General features: G+C 44.8%; 1 protein-coding gene across 3 annotated transcripts in view; it reads right to left on the bottom strand.

Moving 5' to 3' along the window:
• Nucleotides 1-19,853, bottom strand: part of LOC147673477 (tudor and KH domain-containing protein-like) — a 619,192-nt gene that overhangs the window by 110,436 nt on the left and 488,903 nt on the right. For all 3 annotated transcript variants that reach the window (XM_086947328.1, XM_086947327.1, XM_086947329.1), the window contains exon 9: nt 219-370. In XM_086947328.1, the coding sequence (XP_086803454.1) occupies nt 219-370 (152 nt within the window). The remainder of the gene's footprint in view (nt 1-218; nt 371-19,853) is intronic.

The following is a 19,853-nucleotide window of genomic DNA, read 5'->3' as shown; positions in this document are numbered from 1 at the left end:
TGGTGTGTGGATTTAATATAACAGTATTCCATTAACAGCTGAAACACAGCTTCATGTTTGATGAAGGATGATAAAGTAAAACAATTTTTTTTAAACAAGGTCTGTTTCAATCAAGGTAGTGAAGTATGAAAGTTGTCTGTTACCAAACAATATTCTTATTCAACTCTAGCAGGCTAAGAGACAGTTGGGATTTGCAACCACAAAGAGAAGCCATATACCTTTCCATTGATATTATCATACAGGCTGATGTGTGGCCAAGTGGAGGTTCCAGTCTGAGTGTAACTGGAAATCTTTGCAAGCAGTGGTTTCCATTCAGCACAGTGTGTGAGCCGATCAAATTCATCCAACGCTTCGTCAGACCACTCATCACCTTAGAAAAAAGTTTAAAAAAAGCTTATTTAGACCTTTACACTCAGTCACAAGCAGTATCGACATTCAGTATGAAATAAAAATGTACAATTAACTTGAAGTATAAACCCTAAAGTTTTCTGTAGCAGCAGGGTCTGATGGACAAACATGCATTGCCAAGATTTGTCAAAACAGCAAATTACTTAAGCTGAGTATTAGTATTTCTGATACATATTTGATCATCTGAATTATACAGACACCAGAAACAGGCAGCCCAATGTCTACCCAGAAAAACAATATCCACAGTGGATGGGAAGAGTTACAAGTGGTGTGATGGGGAGACAGTCTTTAGTGATAAGGACTATGATGAATCCGTGGTGGGGCACAAAGCAGTCTTCAAATGGATTGGGCTCCTTAAAATTAATTACTTCAAGAACAACTCCCATAGCCATAAAGCATATCCAGTAATAAGGATAGACATAATTTAGCTCGTTTTTCGTCAATGGAAATTTTACATCAATATTGAACTCTGGATAAGCTGTGTTGAGGAACCCGGAGACGTTTTTTTTCCCCGAAGTCCACATACATATAGGAGGCACATTCCATTATCTGAAATGATTGCAAGTATAAACTTTTAAATTAACACTGTAGCAATTAAGGAGAACCCAGCTTGGAAGTCTCCTTACTAGAAAGGAAGCCATTTGGATATTTCTAAAATAAATAAATAAAAATGAGCACCTCAATTTACCAACAAATGTAAATCTGTTTATGTTCCCATTTACCTAAATCAGGGAAAGATTCAATCACAGTCCCTATTTTGAAAAAAAGGGTGAAACATTGAATCCATGTTATTAATCACTTTCATCAATTGATTTTTTTCCTGTAAAAGCAGCTGGGAGGAATTTAATGTCCAGAATGAAAAGCTGTTTCTCTATAATCCTAGATATCCTACTAGGGAAATCACCATTCTTTGCTTCAATATTAAAAGAAATTACCAGCCTATATTGATCAGTTTTGTTAAATTTCTTAACAAAATAGCCAAGTTCAAATTTAAAAAGTCACTATTAAAGAACTGGGATACCTAAAACTTTGATAAGCGTTTTAATAGTATGGTAATGTGATCCGGTACCCTCACCTTACCCCCGTTGTTGGCACCATACCGGGTTTCACCATTTTCCGAACACGGACCCTGAAGCGTCAGTAGCGATCAAAACTCCACCCCTCTGTCATTCCAGGATCCAATCCCCTTCGCAGGTGAACCGGAAGGACACCCGGCTGACCCCGGAAGTCTTACCCTTCACCAGGATTTGAAAGCAGGAAGCGCTGAATACCAGGAGAAGACGGTCGGGAGAGTGAAAGCGTGGCAGGAGATCCAAACCGAAGGAACAGCGGAACGAGAGACTGAGATGGGCGAGGAAGAGGAGGAGTAAAGCGAGGAGTGGTGGTGTCCAAAGGAGGTGGCTTGGGAGTGACCGCAACACTCGGAGAGTTGCGGCAGAGCCGGTGAGTACCCACTACCAGAGAGCAGACACCGAAAACACAATAGGTGCACTGTATATAGTATTTATCATTGAAGGTTCATGCTGTTCTCTATAAGTATTGTATAGCACACCCTTGGAAGTATCTCACTACCCTTTACCCTTCCCCAGGTTTTCACTTCCCTCCAGGTCCCCAACACTATTTCCCACCCTGGCGTCGATAACCCCCTTTTCTTCTTCCTTCCCGTTCTGTCGATACCCCTTCCTTCCTCACCATCTCGCTTTACACCCCTCACTTCCCAGTTTCGGTAAGCGGTGCTCCGAATTCATAGTCCGATAGGACTAATGGCTCCTTCCTTTTGTTTTTCCACACGCCCTCAGAGGACTATCATAGGAACAACACTACGGAGACGCCGAGGAACAACCCACTTGGTGTCCAGACCCGTTCCCCGAAAGAAGACCCGGAGACCTACCCGTTGGAGCCCGATTGTTTTGTGTTTCTTTATCCTGCCCCTTTGAATGTACTGCCACTAATAAATACCGAAGCCATTGCACACCTTATACGGCCTCCACGCCTGGTTTTCCGGCCCGCACTACCCCCACGATCACAGGTAGTGTCAGAAGTGGGATTAAACGAAAGCATATAGGCCGCGTTTAAAAAAATGGCAGAAACACAGGAAAAATTGGGAAGAATGATGGAAAGGTTTCTCAAAGTGGCGGAGGACGACTGGGGACAGCTGCAGGATGTACTAAAAGGCCAAGGGGAGGCACATGACTTGGCGCTAGGGAAACTCACCGATGTTCTGGGACAACAAAGACCAGTCACTTCATCTTCCATTGGTAGTATTACAGAAATACGTACAGGGGGAAGACCCCGACTATTTCTTCACCAATTTTGAGCGGATGGCCCTGGCCCCCTCCTGGCCTGTGGAACGATGGGGCCAGTACCTGGGCCCGTTACTGACAGGGGATCTACAGTCCGCCTACCAACAAGCGAATATACAAGGAAACCCCCCCTATGAAGAAATCAAGAGGTGCATCCTCGAGCGTTTAGGCATGGACGACAAGCAAACGAGGGGCCCCAGGAAACCCCCAGGGCTTTATTGTTTCATATTAAAGACTTAAACCGATGGCTCAGACCCGCCAATTCCTCAAAAGAAGAGATCTTAGCTAAAATCTACCTCGAGCAATTCCTGGCCTCCTTACACCCTCACACACAGAGGTGGGTAAGACAGTATGCTCATCTCACTCTCGACAGTGCGGTTGATATCGCTAGTGCGTTCAGTCGAGCCCAGGAACTTCAGAGAGGAAAAGAAGACCATGCACCCCAGCCAGGCACCCCAACCGGTCCCCGACCTAATCGTGGCCCCATACCCCGGAAACCGGAACCTATCCCTCTCTTGCCAACTGTAATGACAGAGTTTTTGGCTTTATTTAGCAGTGATATAGATCATTAGTCTTGCTCGCATCTAGTATAGGTATTCTTAGCCTGTGTTGGCCCTTTTAAGCCCTTTTTCCAGACCTATAAGAGAATAGCTGCTTAATATGCCTTTATTCTTGACTTTAACCTGTCTATTGCCTATTGGCTTTGACATATTAGACATATTGGTATGGTTTATGTAGGTATTCTGACAGAGCTAAGGAGCATTTCACCCCTTTCAGGCCTACAGGCCTAGAGCTAGAGGGACTCCATTTTGATGAAACTGGGAGGCTTTTCAGGGCAAAGGCAATGTTTATAGTTATAACTGTTGTTCGCCCTAAGCGGACCGGAGAGAACCGGCCAGAGCTGAATCTAATCAGGAATTGTTCCCGGGCTCAGGTCTCTAGACGAAACAAGCAGACTTGTCACTGTGGGAGCGTCTAGCGCAAGGAGCCTGGTGCATGGGATTGGTGGGAGGAAGCTGCTGGCTGGAACTTTCCATGAGGAAACAGCATTCTATATTTGTGAAGTGCAGAGGCGGAGTCAGTCAGTCAAGCAGAGAGTCAAGCAGAGGGTCAGTCAGCCAGAGAGTCGAGCAGAGGGAGTCAAGCAGAGAGGGTTCAAGCTGGAGAAGAGCTGAGTTGAAGAGTGAGCTGGAACTGAAGGAAGCAGTCAGAAGCAGTTGCTTATCAGGAGGAGGTGTGAATAGCTGGAGTCTGAAGTAATGCCTTTTAGAAGAGATAGAGGAGAGCTCGTGGACTAACCTATGGGAGCAGATGGAGTTAATTGGACATTGGCGCAGAGACAGAGTGAATAAGCTAGTGGAATGAACGGTGATCAGAGCGGCAGGAACCATTAAGATTGAAGACGGAAGGTGGAGAGACAGTTCGTGTGGGGGAGAGGAGTCCAGAGACAGAGTGATCAGCGCAGAGGTGTACCCAAGAGTGCAGGAGAGAGAGAGAGTCTGAGATGAGCCAAGGCACAGACGAGAGAGGAACCCAGATGACAGCTAGAACAAGACTTCACACTAATCAGGTGATATTGTTTTCATCACATTAGCTACACTTACACTTTATGTCCAATCTTTTCCCTTTCAGCGGAGTGTTCCTGTTATGTTTAATCTTTTCTCTTTCAAGCGGTGTGTTCTACCTATAGCCTTTGTTGATCTGTGTAAATGTTTATATTGTTATAATAAAACAACCCCCAGTTTGTAGAAAACTGGCACGTGTCCCCTTGTATTCTTGTTCACTGAAGGTAAATGTATCTCCTAGGTAGTTACTACGTGAATGGATGAGTAATCCCAATCAGGTAAGTGGTGATCACATAAATAGGGAGTGAGTGGACCTTTGATGCCAAGAGCAGGGAGTACACTATATAATCTGGAACTATATTCAAAGTTATTATTGTAGTTTCATCCCGAGTAGACAACTGAGATATTAATATTATTGTAGTAGCAGACCCTTAGTGAAGAGACTTCCCAATATATATATATATATGTATAGGTGTTCATAGGAATGTGGTCGTCGTTGATATGCGGCGTTAGTGAGAACACTGGGTGGGAGACCAGTGCCGATACCCACAGGATTGTGGCTTGAGTAAATGAGAGCACTAGGTGGTTGAACTAGTGTGTAGTTTCGCAGGATTGCAAACAGTTTGGAAAAGGGAGCATTGGGTTCTGCAGGCCCGTGTGTAGACACACCGGATTGTGTGTCATATCTGCCCTAGGGTAGAACGGTCTGGGTCAGGGTGGCCGCGAGACCAACTGATGTGAATAAGTGTGGTGTAGGGTATGGATATCCCTAGTAATCAGTGAGTATTCTTAGTATCCCTATAGATTTAGTGGTGTTTTTAATAATATGAGCTTGTATATTGCGAGTTCCCCATCCTCAGGTAGGTACCAGGTGCCTGGATATAGGTGGTCCTGGGGAGGGAAGGTGAGTACGTTCTGGCTGGGTTGGAGGGGCCCCTGGGGGCTGATCCCACCTACTCAGAAAATCCAGCCATTACATCTGGCGTAGTCGTCATCTTACGAAGCCTGTGTGCCTGGCCATGTGCTTAGATTGTTTCCCATGTGTTGTGTGGGAGTGCCCTGAGCGCCAGACATTACATCTGGCGTAGTCGTCATCTTACGAAGCCTGTGTGCCTGGCCATGTGCTTAGATTGTTTCCCATGTGTTGTGTGGGAGTGCCCTGAACGCTGGTTCCATCTGGCGTAATGTTGCAGTTTATGTAGCTTGTTAGACATAAGGGCTTGAACAGTTGCAGCGTGAGGAGATTGCATTACATCATGGCATTTGGTTTATTCAGGGTGGAAGGAATGGTTTTCATCTTGGTGTTTAAACTGTCAGAGTTGAAGGATGGCATTACATGAGGAAGCCAGTTACATCTTTGTGATGGTCCAATTGTATAAATGTGTGTAAAAAATGCTTTTAAATTGCCCATTCAATTGCTTGCTGCATCTGCTTATGCTGTGCAATGTGAAATGTGTTCATTGTTCTATGATCTGTGGAGTTCTTTGAATATAGCTCCTTGTAAATATGACTTGTGAATAGCGCCATATTATTGTGGCTTGTGAGGTGCATGTTCTCATGTTGATCTGCTGTGTTCCTTGTGCATTGCGCCTTGGAAATGTTTGTGAAAGGCTTGTCTTGTAAATATGGCTTGTGAATAGCGCCATGTGGTCATGGCTTGGCCAGGGCATGTTATCATTACGTTTGGCAGGAGAGAGCTGCATCTCTCTCGGGTGCTTGGGGATAACGTTTTTGAAAATATGTGTATGTGTCATCTGTAAACGTGAAGAAATGTGCTAATGATTTTCCCATGTATAAATGGACGTTGGGAAATGATTCTGCTTGAGCTGCCAAAGGGTTAATATCTTGAGTTGAGATGGCAGTCTTTATTTTTTACATGCTGTCAACATGCATGGTTATCTGACCTGACTATAAAAGTCAGTGGATTATTTTAAGGATTATTTGATGGTTTGATTTTCACTTTTTGTTTGGTTCCTTGGTCTGCCTACGTGCTTTGTCAGTTTCTTGACGGGAAGGTAACATCTTGTGTTTTGAGAAGGGTTCTGTTCATTTCACATTCCTTTTGAAATGCGTCTACGAATTTTTGTGTGGGTTTGCCTTGGAACTGATGTGGTTATAAATCGACCAGTCTGATTACGGGGAAAGCTGTGTTCTTTTAAAATGAGTGAAATGTTAAAAAAAAAAAATGGCCCGTTAGAGTGCACGCTACGGAGCTGTTTTCATTAATTATTTCTGTGAGGGGTTTCCATCTAGACAGGAATGTGTTGGTTTGAGAATAATAAATCTTGCCCGACTGTGCATGGTGACATGTGCTTTTAATTAGTGAAAGGCAACCATGTGCCTTTGAAAGGAAAAATGTTAAAATGTAACATTATTTTCCCAAATGTAAATTAAAATGTATGCTTTTATAAATGTGTCAGCAAAACATTAACTTAAATGCAATGTTGAAATGTATCTACATTTTATGTTGTTTTCTCTTTTCAGCAGCTGACAAATGGCCCATGTTAATTCGTTTTTTTTCTCAAATGCAGAATGTATAATCTTGTGTGCCAAAGGTAGTTGCCCCTTTCTAAATAAGTGCCCATATTTTAAGTGTCTTGCCTTTAGCTGAATTAGTTGGACTAACGTCTTTTTAAAAAAAACTGGAGCTTTTTTAATTGGCAGTACACTAACAGAATTTTTTTTTTTTTTTTTTTTTTTTTTTTTTAAATTCTAGCCTCCGTTAGTTAGAAAATAAGGCATGAGAAATTTGTTTTTCGACCTTGGCAGACCAGCTGGTTTGTGCAGACGAGTTTTTTTTTTTCCTTCATTGTGCAAGTTTTGATCACGTCCCTGTTTGTTATGATTGGCTACAATTCAATTTTCTTCCGCGAACGGCTTGTTTATTTAAGGGCGGGGTGACCTGGCTCTTCCCTTGGTGTTAGTTAGTCGTAGTGAGCCTGGGCGGGCTTCTCTGATCAGGGAAATGGGAGGCTTGCAGTGCCCTGCTGATGCTGTGAGCTCATCATTTGGCGGTAATCCAATTTTTTTTTCTCACTGTAGCCTGGCTCCTGCTCTGAAGGGTGGGACTGGCTTAGGAAGGATTAGGGTATGTTAGGCCCTGCGAAAAGTTATTAAAAGTTAAATTTTGAATGTTTTTAATTAATTAGGATATTTTCTTTTCAATAATGAAAGGCACCCGGGGTGCTTTTTAAATGGAAAATTTTATTTTACAAGAATAATGATACTTGTTCTCTTGTTCCTAGGTTGCTGGGTTGTGGTGCGTGCGTCGGCCCACCCCCCTCCCACTCCCTTTATTGTTTTAGCTTTTTACTTTCATGTTTTTATTTTAGTTTATTATTTTTGGATGATGGAACCAGACCAGACCAGACCGGGTAATGGATGGCCGCATTGGAGGAAGTGTCCGGATACCGAGGATGCAGGGTGGTGGCCTACACTGAAGACTTTTGGACAGAATTTTAAAAGGATTTCATGAATAATCCCTTGGACAAGCAGGCCCCACTTTTAAAGCAAAAAAAAATATGTCACCTATTATAGTTTTTCTGTTTTCTTCAAAACAGTTTTTGCGTGATTTCAATGAAGGACTTCTTTTTTGAATGGTGGTGCCCACATGTGTTTTTAATGTTACACCAGCTATCTTGTACAAATGGGGTTGTTGTAGTTTTTTTTTTTACTGTTCTTACATTTTCACCTTGATTGATCAAAGGGTGGTTACCTTAAAATTTGGATTGTTCTGGGTGGTGTGTCTTTTAGTATGATTATGTATTAATGTTTGCCCAGACCTTGCAACTGTATTTCTCAGATTTCACTTTAAATTGACAAATGTCAGCAGGTCGGCCTCATTTAGGCCTATTGTTATTTTCATCCCACAAACAGGCCCCTACACTAATAGTTTCATGAGTCATCATTAGCTTAAGTTGCCTATAGTATGTAGGGCTCATTTAGGACCTTTCTTGTTTTCTCATTAGGAGTTGAAACACATTTAGTTCTTAAGTTGACAATAGTAGGTAGGCCTCATTTAGCCTTAAGTTGTCCGAAGTAGGCCCCATTTAGGCCCCTTGCTGTTTTCATTCAACACATAAGTCCCTACATCATCAGATTTCACCAGTTATCATTAGAAGTTGAGGCACATTTAGTTTGAGGATGCTTTGGTTAGTTTCTGTTGTTATCAGATCCAATCTCAGATATGTTTCAGCATTCAAGTCAAGGGTGCTTTGATTTGTTTTTAGGTTTCTATTACCTACAATTGAGTTTCAGGTGGAATTTTCTTGAGTTGTCATTGTTTTTAGGGAGTTTTTTAGGTTTTGATTTGTTGATAGATTGTGTTGATGTTTGTTTATCTAGATGTTATTGTTTGTCAGATGTTCGCGAGATAAGGATCTAAGGGTGGATGGCAGAGATATTTAGCAGTGATATAGATCTTAATCTTGCTCACATCTAGGATAGGTATTCTTAGCCTATGTTGGATAGATTATGTTGATGTTTGTTTTGATGGTTGTTGTTGTTTATAAGATGCTCACAAGATAAGGATCTAGGGTGCAATGTAATGGCAGAGTTTTTGGCTTTATTTAGCAGTGATATAGATCATTAGTCTTGCTCGCATCTAGTATAGGTATTCTTAGCCTGTGCTGGCCCTTTTAAGCCCTTTTTCCAGACCTATAAGAGAATAGCTGCTTAATATGCCTTTATTCTTGACTTTAACCTGTCTATTGCCTATTGGCTTTGACATATTAGACATATTGGTATGGTTTATGTAGGTATTCTGACAGAGCTAAGGAGCATTTCACCCCTTTCAGGCCTACAGGCCTAGAGCTAGAGGGACTCCATTTTGATGAAACTGGGAGGCTTTTCAGGGCAAAGGCAATGTTTATAGTTATAACTGTTGTTCGCCCTAAGCGGACCGGAGAGAACCGGCCAGAGCTGAATCTAATCAGGAATTGTTCCCGGGCTCAGGTCTCTAGACGAAACAAGCAGACTGGTCACTGTGGGAGCGTCTAGCGCAAGGAGCCTGGTGCATGGGATTGGTGGGAGGAAGCTGCTGGCTGGAACTTTCCATGAGGAAACAGCATTCTATATTTGTGAAGTGCAGAGGCGGAGTCAGTCAGTCAAGCAGAGAGTCAAGCAGAGGGTCAGTCAGCCAGAGAGTCGAGCAGAGGGAGTCAAGCAGAGAGGGTTCAAGCTGGAGAAGAGCTGAGTTGAAGAGTGAGCTGGAACTGAAGGAAGCAGTCAGAAGCAGTTGCTTATCAGGAGGAGGTGTGAATAGCTGGAGTCTGAAGTAATGCCTTTTAGAAGAGATAGAGGAGAGCTCGTGGACTAACCTATGGGAGCAGATGGAGTTAATTGGACATTGGCGCAGAGACAGAGTGAATAAGCTAGTGGAATGAACGGTGATCAGAGCGGCAGGAACCATTAAGATTGAAGACGGAAGGTGGAGAGACAGTTCGTGTGGGGGAGAGGAGTCCAGAGACAGAGTGATCAGCGCAGAGGTGTACCCAAGAGTGCAGGAGAGAGAGAGAGAGTCTGAGATGAGCCAAGGCACAGACGAGAGAGGAACCCAGATGACAGCTAGAACAAGACTTCACACTAATCAGGTGATATTGTTTTCATCACATTAGCTACACTTACACTTTATGTCCAATCTTTTCCCTTTCAGCGGAGTGTTCCTGTTATGTTTAATCTTTTCTCTTTCAAGCGGTGTGTTCTACCTATAGCCCTTTCGATCTGTGTAAATGTTTATATTGTTATAATAAAACAACCCCCAGTTTGTAGAAAACTGGCACGTGTCCCCTTGTATTCTTGTTCACTGAAGGTAAATGTATCTCCTAGGTAGTTACTACGTGAATGGATGAGTAATCCCAATCAGGTAAGTGGTGATCACATAAATAGGGAGTGAGTGGACCTTTGATGCCAAGAGCAGGGAGTACACTATATAATCTGGAACTATATTCAAAGTTATTATTGTAGTTTCATCCCGAGTAGACAACTGAGATATTAATATTATTGTAGTAGCAGACCCTTAGTGAAGAGACTTCCCCAATATATATATATATATATATATGTATAGGTGTTCATAGGAATGTGGTCGTCGTTGATATGCGGTGTTAGTGAGAACACTGGGTGGGAGACCAGTGCCGATACCCACAGGATTGTGGCTTGAGTAAATGAGAGCACTAGGTGGTTGAACTAGTGTGTAGTTTCGCAGGATTGCGAACAGTTTGGAAAAGGGAGCATTGGGTTCTGCAGGCCCGTGTGTAGACACACCGGATTGTGTGTCATATCTGCCCTAGGGTAGAACGGTCTGGGTCAGGGTGGCCGCGAGACCAACTGATGTGAATAAGTGTGGTGTAGGGTATGGATATCCCTAGTAATCAGTGAGTATTCTTAGTATCCCTATAGATTTAGTGGTGTTTTTAATAATATGAGCTTGTATATTGCGAGTTCCCCATCCTCAGGTAGGTACCTGGTGCCTGGATATAGGTGGTCCTGGGGAGGGAAGGTGAGTACGTTCTGGCTGGGTTGGAGGGGCCCCTGGGGGCTGATCCCACCTACTCAGAAAATCCAGCCATTACACCAACCCCGGTCATTGTCAGACCCCCTAATCCTGGACCACAGTGTTACAACTGCGGGGTTTACGGGCACATAGCCAGAATGTGCCCTCAAAGGGAAGAGCCAATGGAGGTGGGGATAGCCCGGAACTATGTATGTGCAACCCCCGAGACAACTCCCCCACCATATTGCTGTTCAGTGAGTGTTGATGGACAGACTGTATGGGCTTTAGCTGACACAGGGTGTAGGCAGAGCGTGCTCCGACCCCAAGACATAGATACACCAGTTGGCCCCCTCACCGACACTGTCGCTATACAGTGTGTCCATGGTGACACCAAAAGGTACCCGACCGCTAAAGTACACATTCAACATCCCACAGACCCCGGAACTGATTTAACGGTAGGCCTTGTTCCCAGGCTACCAGAGCAGATAATCCTTGGAAGCGATTACTCTGGCCTTCCTAGTCTCCTCAAGGACACAACCAACTCTCTATCCCGCTGGTGGGCTGAGGCACCTTTTTCCTAAGAGAACCCCCCCCCCAGGGCTCAACGACAAAAGAACGTAAGGCCCGTAGTCAAAAAAGAAAAGAGAAACAACAGTATGTCACGGTCTGCCCTGTCAGGACCAAAGAACACCCCTGAAGGATGGACAGAGAATTCAGAACCTCTCAGAGAGAAGACCACGTATTGCACAAAGCTTGGGGAATAGCCCTGGAAAACGAGGATCCCTTACAAGTAGGTCCCTACTTTTTCAAAAAGAACGGCTTGCTATACCGAAAAGGCAGACCTAACCAATTACCCCAGTTATTGATTCCGGGCCCCTTTCGAGATAAAATCCTGTTTCTAGCTCATAGTCACTTGCTAGGGGGACACTTTAGTGATGAAAAAGACCGAACAGGACATATTGGAAACATTCTACTGGCCTGTGGTCTACCAACAGGTACAGGCCTACTACCGTGAAAGCCCTGTCTGCCAGAGAAATAGCAGATATCGTCCCCCGAAAGTACCCCTTCAGGCCCGCCTGTCATCGATATTCCTTTTAGCAGAATAGGTATGGATATCATAGGACTCCTACTGCACTCCCGGAGCAGGTGTCGATATGCTTTGGTCCTTGTCTACTATGCCACCCGCTTTCCGGAGGCCATAGCCCTGCGACACCCCACCTCCCAAAACATAGCAAAAGCAATTATCTCGATTTTTGCCCTAGTGGGGTTCCAGAGGGAAATCTTAACAGATCAATGTAATCCCTTCGTTTCAGCCCTAATGAGACAAGTATGTTCAGAACTGGGGATTAAACAAATCTGTACATCCGCTTACGCAGACCGATGGGTTGGTCGAGTGCTATAATGCTACTCTCAAAACGACCCTGAAGAAGTAGCTGGCCCTGGAGTCCAAGAGGTGGGAGGATATGCTACCGTTAGCCATTTTTGCTATACGGTGCAAGGTACAGAGCAGAACAAGGTACTCCCCCTATGAGCTCCTTTATGGACATCCCCCCGAACCCTATTAGACATGGCTAGGGAGTCTTGGGAAGCAGAACCAGACCAGACTCGAGCTCTCCCTGAGTACATAGACAACCTTAAGACCCATTTAGGACAAATACGGGATATTGTCCAACAGAACATGGAAAACGCACAAGCGTCCCAAATACGACAGTATGACAAGGGCACCAAAACGCAAAGCTTTTTGGTAGAGGACCTAGTACTCTTGATGATGCCTTCCTCCGATCACAAACTTTTGTGGCAATGGCAGGGACCATACCCCATTCTCCAACAAGTAACTCCTGTTATCTATGAACTAGAGCTAGATCATATTCGAGGAACCACCCAGATCTATCATATAAATCATCTTAAAAAATGGGAAGGACCCCATCCGGTCTTGTCAAGGAAGCCCCTAAGCCCCGTTTCCCTTTTTGATCCTTGTTTTGATACAGAGCTGACGGAGAACCAGAAACAGGACCTCCGAGACATCCTCCAACCCCTACAACATGTCTTTTCAAATCTACCCGGACGTAACGCCGTAATTGAACACGCTATACAGACTGATCCGGGGAAAAACGTACGGCTCCGACCCTACCGGGTCCCGGAAGCCCGTCATTAAACAGGAGATAGTACAGATGTTACACATGGGGATCATTGAACCGTCACGAAGCAATTTGAACTCTCCCATAGTGTTAGTCCCAAAGCCCGACGGGTCAATACGCTTCTGCATTGACTTCCGTGAATTAAATAAGATCTCAAACTTTAACACCTACCCTCTACCCGTGTAGACAAAATGATAGAAAGAATAGGGAAAGCAAATATATCACCACCCTCGACCTGTGTAAGGGCTACTGGCAGATCCCCTTAAGAGAACAGGATATAAAGGAAACAGCTTTTTCCACCCTGGAGGGGTTATTTCAATTTACGGTTTTACCCTTTGGACTCCATGGCACTCCAGCAACTTTCCAAAGGGCTATGAACTCGGTCTTGCGGCCCCATGCCCAATACGCTGGGGCCTATCTCGATGAGTCATCTGCAGCTACACATGGGAGCAACATTTAAAAACACTTATATCAGGTTGTACTATCTTTGGGGTCCTACCACTTCACTATCAATCCTGCCAAGATTACCCTAGCTGCCCAAACAAAAAAATATCTTTGTTTCCTTCTGGGTGAAGGGGTTATCCGCCCTCAGGACAACAAAATCACAGCTATACAAGCCATTACCTTTCCTCACTCCCAAAAAGACACCTGCGCTTTTTGGGGTCTTTTGGGATACTATCGGCGATTTATCCCCAATTTCTCCCAAAGGGCTGCCCCTCTCACAGATCTACGAAAAACTGTAAAAACAGAAGAATACCAGAAAAACCCCACACCCCAGCTCTGGCAGGCTTTCAATGGGCTCAAACTGTTTTTTACTTCCAAACCTGTTTTGGCTAGCCCCGATTATTCCCGCCCCTTTGTACTCCAGACAGATGCCTCAGACCAGGGCGTGGGAGCAGTTCTCTCCCAATCCGACATCAATGGTGATGAAAAACCAATATTATACCTCAGCAGGAAGCTGTTTTCACAAGAAATAAATTAGTCATAGAAAAGGAAGCCCTCGCCATCAAATGGGCTGTAGAAAGCCTTTATTACTATTTAGAGGGCCGTGACTTTACCTTGTATACAGACCATGCACCACTGGAATGGATGGCTCGCAACAAAGGACACAATGACAGAGTCCTCCGCTGGTTCTTGGCCTTGCAACCATTTAGGTTTAGGACTACACAGGAAAGGGACAGAACAAGGGAATATAGACTTATCACGTTGCACAAGTTACTACTTGTGGCTCCGGACTGGGCACAAAGATACTGGTATCCCGAGCTACTCAGCATGTCAGTCGATCCCCCGATTCGTCTGCCTCTTCGGGAAGACGTTCTGTCGCAGCAGCAGGGGACGGTTCTGCACCGAACCTGTCCAGTCTCCACCTACAAGCTTGGAGATTGAGCGGCGGCAGTTGAGGCCATTTGCCTTGCCTCCCTAAGTCTGTGATATCATTCTGGCAGCCAGGCGTCCCTCCACAAAGTCGGTATATGCCTGCAGGTGGAACAGATTTGTGGCATGGTGCACAGCAAAGGCTGTGGACCCACTCTCTGCACCCCTTTCTGAAGTTCTACTCTTTCTTCTTTCCCTTGCCCAGCAGGGCTCTGCTCTGGGCACTCTTAAGGGGTACCTTTCTGCTCTTTCCGCATTCTTACGGCTACCCGATCAGCCTTCCTTATTCAAGTCCCCCATTGTAAATAGGTTTCTGAAGGGCATCACACACATGTTCCCTCCTGTTCCCTTCGTGATGCCCCAGTGGGACTATAATCTTCTATTTATCTAATGTGTGCTCCCTTTGAGCCGCTCCATAACTGTCCTCTCCGTCTTCTTACTCTGAAGACTGCTTTCCTGGTTGCCATCACCTCTGCCAGGAGAGTGAGTGAGCTCTAGGCTCTTTCTTCTACTCCACCTTTCCTCTCTGTTCATCCGGACAAGGTTGTGTTGTGGACAAGACCTTCCTTTTTGCCCAAGGTTGTCACGGCCTTCCACATTGGGCAGCCCATTACCTTGCCCACCTTCTTTCCTCCTCCGCATCCCTCGAAAGAGGAAGAGAGGCTCCACCGTCTGGACCCAAAACGTGCGCCCTCTTATTACCTGGACCGCACACGCCAGTTCCGGGTGGATGACCAACTCTTTGTTGGTTACGTGGGCGCGAAGAAGGCAAAGGCGGTACACAAGAGGACCATCTCGCGGTGGATCATCTTGTGTATTCAGGCATGTTACTCCATGGCCAAAAAGGAGCCCCCTGCTGGATTGCGGGCTCATTCCACTCGAGCCACGGCAACAACTGCCCTGGGCCGAGGAGTCCCCTTACAGGACATTTGCCAGGCAGCTACGTGGGCCTCGCTGCACACGTTTGCAAAACATTATTGCCTGGACAGCCAAGTGGGGATGGCTTCTTTGGCCGTTCCGTCCTCCAGGACTTTCTGGTGTGATTATTGGTTCGCAGACCCACCACCGGGGTTGGTATTGCTGGGGTAACTATTTTAAGGTAAGGGATCTAACACTAACGTGTCTCTTTACTACTTATGTAACGATATATCTGTAAGAGACATTAGTTAGTGATAGATTCCTTACCGAACCACCCATCCTCCCCGTTCTGCGAACCGATATCTAGGGTTAAGGTCATCCCCTTTCAGGGCCCTAGTTTCATGGCACCAGTGTTGGTTCTATCATGGCTCTGCGTATCTGGCGCAGAAAAGCGGTGTATCAGAACTGACGTCAGCGCGCATGGGTGGCGTCTAGGTATCCGACGACGTCATTCCAGCGCTAACGACGGACGCGGAGCCACAGACAACGCCTACAGACGCGCAGGGGTATTGTTACGCAAACATTTCCGGATCCAGTCTGACACCTGGGGATATTCTAAGGTAGGGAATCTATCACTAACGTGTCTCTTTCAGATATCCCTCTTCACCAACCCGTACAAGAAGGACAGCTTGGGGAAGGGGATGTGATACAGTACCCTCACCTGACCCCGGTTGTCGGCACCATACCGGGTTTCACCATTTTCCGAACACGGACCCTGAAGCGTCCGTAGCGATCAAAACACCACCCCTCTGTCATTCCAGGATCCAATCCCCTTCGAGGATGAACCGGAAGGACACCCGGCTGACCCCAGAAGTCCCACCCTTCACCAGGATTTGAAAGCAGGAAGCGCAGAATACCAGGAGGAGAAGACTGTCGGGAGAGTGAAAGCGTGGCAGGAGATCCAAACCGAAGGAACAGAGGATCGAGAGACGCAGACGGGCGAGGAAGAGGAGGAGTGGTGGTGTCCAAAGGAGGCGGCTGAGGAGCGGCCACAACTCGGAGAGTTGCGGTGGAGCTGGTGAGTACCCACTACCAGAGAGCAGACACTGAAAACACAATAGGTGCACTGTATATAGAATTTATCACCGATGGTTCACGCTGTTCACTATAAGTATTGTATAGCACACCCTTGGAAGTATCTCACTACCCTTTACCCGGTTTTCACTTCCCTCCAGTTCCCCAACACTTTCCCACCCCGGCGACGATAACCTCCTTTGCTTCTTCCTTCCCGTTCTACGCTCCTCACCATCTCGCTTAACACCCCTCACTTCCCGATTTTTGGTAAGCGGTGCTCCGTATTCATAGTCCGATAAGACTAACTGCTCCTTCCTTTTGTTTTCCTACACGCCCTCAGAGGACTACAAGAGGGTGGAACAACACTACGGAGACGCCGAGGATCAACCCACTTGGTGCCAAGACCCGTTCCCCGAAAGAAGACCCGGAGACCTACCCGTTGGAGCCCGATTGTTTTGTGTTTCTCTTTAACCCGTCCCGTTGAATGTACTGTCACTAATAAATACCGAAGCCATTGCACACCTTATACGGCCTCCACGCCTGTTTTTCCGGCCCGCACTACCCCCACGATCACAGGTAATCACTTTCCAAAAGAAACACAAAATACAGCACCTTGAACTGACATTTTCCAGTAAGTTCATAGGGGTGCCATTGCAAGGATATCATTAAAAATATCACCTTCCCATCCTTACTCATCTTTTCCACTTTTCCTCATGACGGAATACATCAAATAGTCAAGATGTTAATTTGCTTTTACTAATCCTACCTGCCCCCATTACAACATTGCTAATGGCTCACCCGTTTCTTCATTTTGTTAGTGTGAAGAATTATTTGGCTATGTAAACAGTCAAAATGTGCTCAGTCAGGGATGACACGTAAAGTCAGAAAGAGCCTGTGACTTGTACTAATAGAGAGCTCTGAATTCAGTCAAATTTCATGTATGCTCCTTAAATGTTACTAATGAATCTTTCCATCACAAATAAATTCCATACCACTGAATCATCGGGTCTTTTTTCCACAAAAAAAGCAACAACCAGTTTTGCCCTCTCCCAACTAGATACCACTCTCACCAGAGAAGGCTTCTACGACAAGGTGGGAACATTGGCTCAAATGGGGAACAAGATAAAGTTATCTGTGACGATAGCTCTGCAGTGTAGACATCTTCCAGAAATGTGCATGCTTGAATCACCCCAGTCATGGAGCAGAGTCACTCAGTAACAATAAAATAGGAGTATACTGTTAAACATAGCCTAAGAGGCTGTAAACATTATCACTTATATAGCGTTCTCACACGTGGTGCTCAACATAGGTCTCGGAGTTATTTAGAAATGTGGTACACCAGCATTGTCCGAGTTGCGTTCTGTCTGTTCCCCTTCTTTGATGGATGTTTCTTTTTGTCCTTAAACTGCAACTTCCCACTTACTTGCCTGTGGAAGTTACTTTTTATTTGGTGACAAGGATGGGATTCACTAAGGAGGAGAACATATCCGGAGGGCTGTTAAGACCACCTGTGAACCCCAGCTGATGGTACACCCAATACAAGTCAGTCTTGCCCAAGAGCACTTTCGGAAGGCACAGGTTTTAGCCATCAGGGAGCAGGATGACAGTCTGGAAAAATAAACTGGGATCCCTGAAGCTCAGTCTGATGCGGCAGTCAATGACCGGAGTGTGAAACTGTTATGGGCTCCTTCCACACATCATTATGTCACAGCGCCAACACAGAGGAAGGGCGTTGTGAAATCAGCAGGAATCATACTGACATTGTTCCAAAGATACCAGAAGATACAGCAAAGCGTTGCCAGTACAGTAATGTGTCACGAACCTCCCTGACCACACTCTAGTGTTTGTCCTTTGCAAACTTAAATCGAAAAGTAAATGGAGGGAACATTTTCTTAATGCCACCAATGATTAATTAGATTTACGAAATCCCTTGATTGTATTAGAAAATAGAAATGGAGACATCTCAACATCCAGTGTGTAGCACTCCTTCTCAACGGATGGATACAAGTTTTTAATACAACTGGATCATTAAGGTAGAAGTCAATTCGTATTTTAGGAGTAAAATGAGGGTTGTTCTTAGTTTGACTCCATCCTTGTGAAATTGAAGGAACATATCTTTTACTGTGAAAGCCTGTGTTTCACTGATCGCTCAGGCAAATTAAGACACATACTTTAGCCCTGCTCTAGAGATCTGCTCAACTGATTAGCTTTTCATTAGTTGTGACAGGACGGTGTTTAGTGTAAATGGGAATTGTGGATTTCTCGTGTGGTGGTTGGTGGAGTCAGTCCTTCATCAGTTTAATGGTGGATCATGGTCATTCCACTGGTTTAAACTCAGAAATAGCTGCAATACGTACTTTGATGAAGGTGTGTACGAGGCCTGCCTGTGCTAATTATAGCATATACAGTACGATCTGTATCTTGTACTAAGACCAACATTTACATTTGATGGCTAAGAGATTTAAGTTTTGTTTGTCCCAGCAATGGAACATTTTGTTCAGATGATCTTGCTTCAACTCTCCCGCACGTTGACTGCTCCTAGAAAGTGTTCTTCCCTTAATGTAACCTAGTGAAGACTGGCCATATTCCATAACATCTGTTCTTTCTTTGAGTATCTGCAACCTTGATATCCCTCCCTGTTTGGCGATGTAAAACATATCTTGAGGTAGGTCCTTATTAAGACAGAGGAGACTTCAATCTTTGGCAGGATTGATTGCAATCCCTATCTGACAGCTTCAAGTTACAACACATTTATATACTGGTAGCTTTCTTTTCACAATCATTTACCACTGGTAGCTAGCTCCTTATGATGCGCTACCCAGTCATCCACTGCCGCTTTGGTGGCCATCACAAACTTTGAAGATTCCAGATGAACCCAAAGTCCTATGTCTGAATTCTCTTATTGGGCCCACCAAAGCAGTGCTATTTTCATTTCTAACTTCAAATTACCCAGTAGTCTGGACCCATTGGTTGCATAGTTACTCCTGCAACAGTCTCAAGCACAGGAGACAAAATGGCATCACAGGGGCAGGTTTACATAATCTGTAGCAAGCATATAAAAAGACTGGCACTGTGCGTTATCCTTTTCGTTGCTTGACCAAGTTGTGTAATCTCTATACACCTCCCTTTGAATGGGAATAATTTCCTCTTCTTAGCTAAGAACGTTATCCCTCTGTGAGGATTTAGTGTTTCTTTTTTTGATTGAGCAAAAGGTTCACTCTTCTGAATGGCCACAGATAATTATGCGGATGCCCTGAAGAGTGATATGAATTTCCTATTATTAAACAGTTACCTATGTAGTGGAAGACTTGTGAACTGTCTTGTCTGCCATGTAATGTATTTTGTGAAGGTCGTTAGGGTGGATTTCAAGCCAAACAGGAGCACTTTGAATATATAACAGTAACCAGCCACTTCAGAACAAATATTTATGATGCTCGAGAGGAGTACAGAATGTCTATAATTCTATTCCCATAAGAAGTTTAAGAATCTCACGCAGTGAAACAAAGTAACAATTGTTTTTGGACGTTATTCGTTTAGCTATGGAAGATCTAAGATTGGTCTCCAGTCTCGTGACTTTTAAATAAGGAAGAAATGAGAACATGTGTAATAGAATTTGCTGCACTGATCAAAGTTGTAGCCATAA

Source organism: Lissotriton vulgaris, chromosome 12 (genome assembly GCF_964263255.1).
Source record: "Lissotriton vulgaris chromosome 12, aLisVul1.2, whole genome shotgun sequence".
Lineage (NCBI taxonomy): Eukaryota > Metazoa > Chordata > Amphibia > Caudata > Salamandridae > Lissotriton > Lissotriton vulgaris.
Note: the sequence above shows the minus strand (reverse complement) of the source record. Positions and strands in the feature narration are given on the sequence as shown.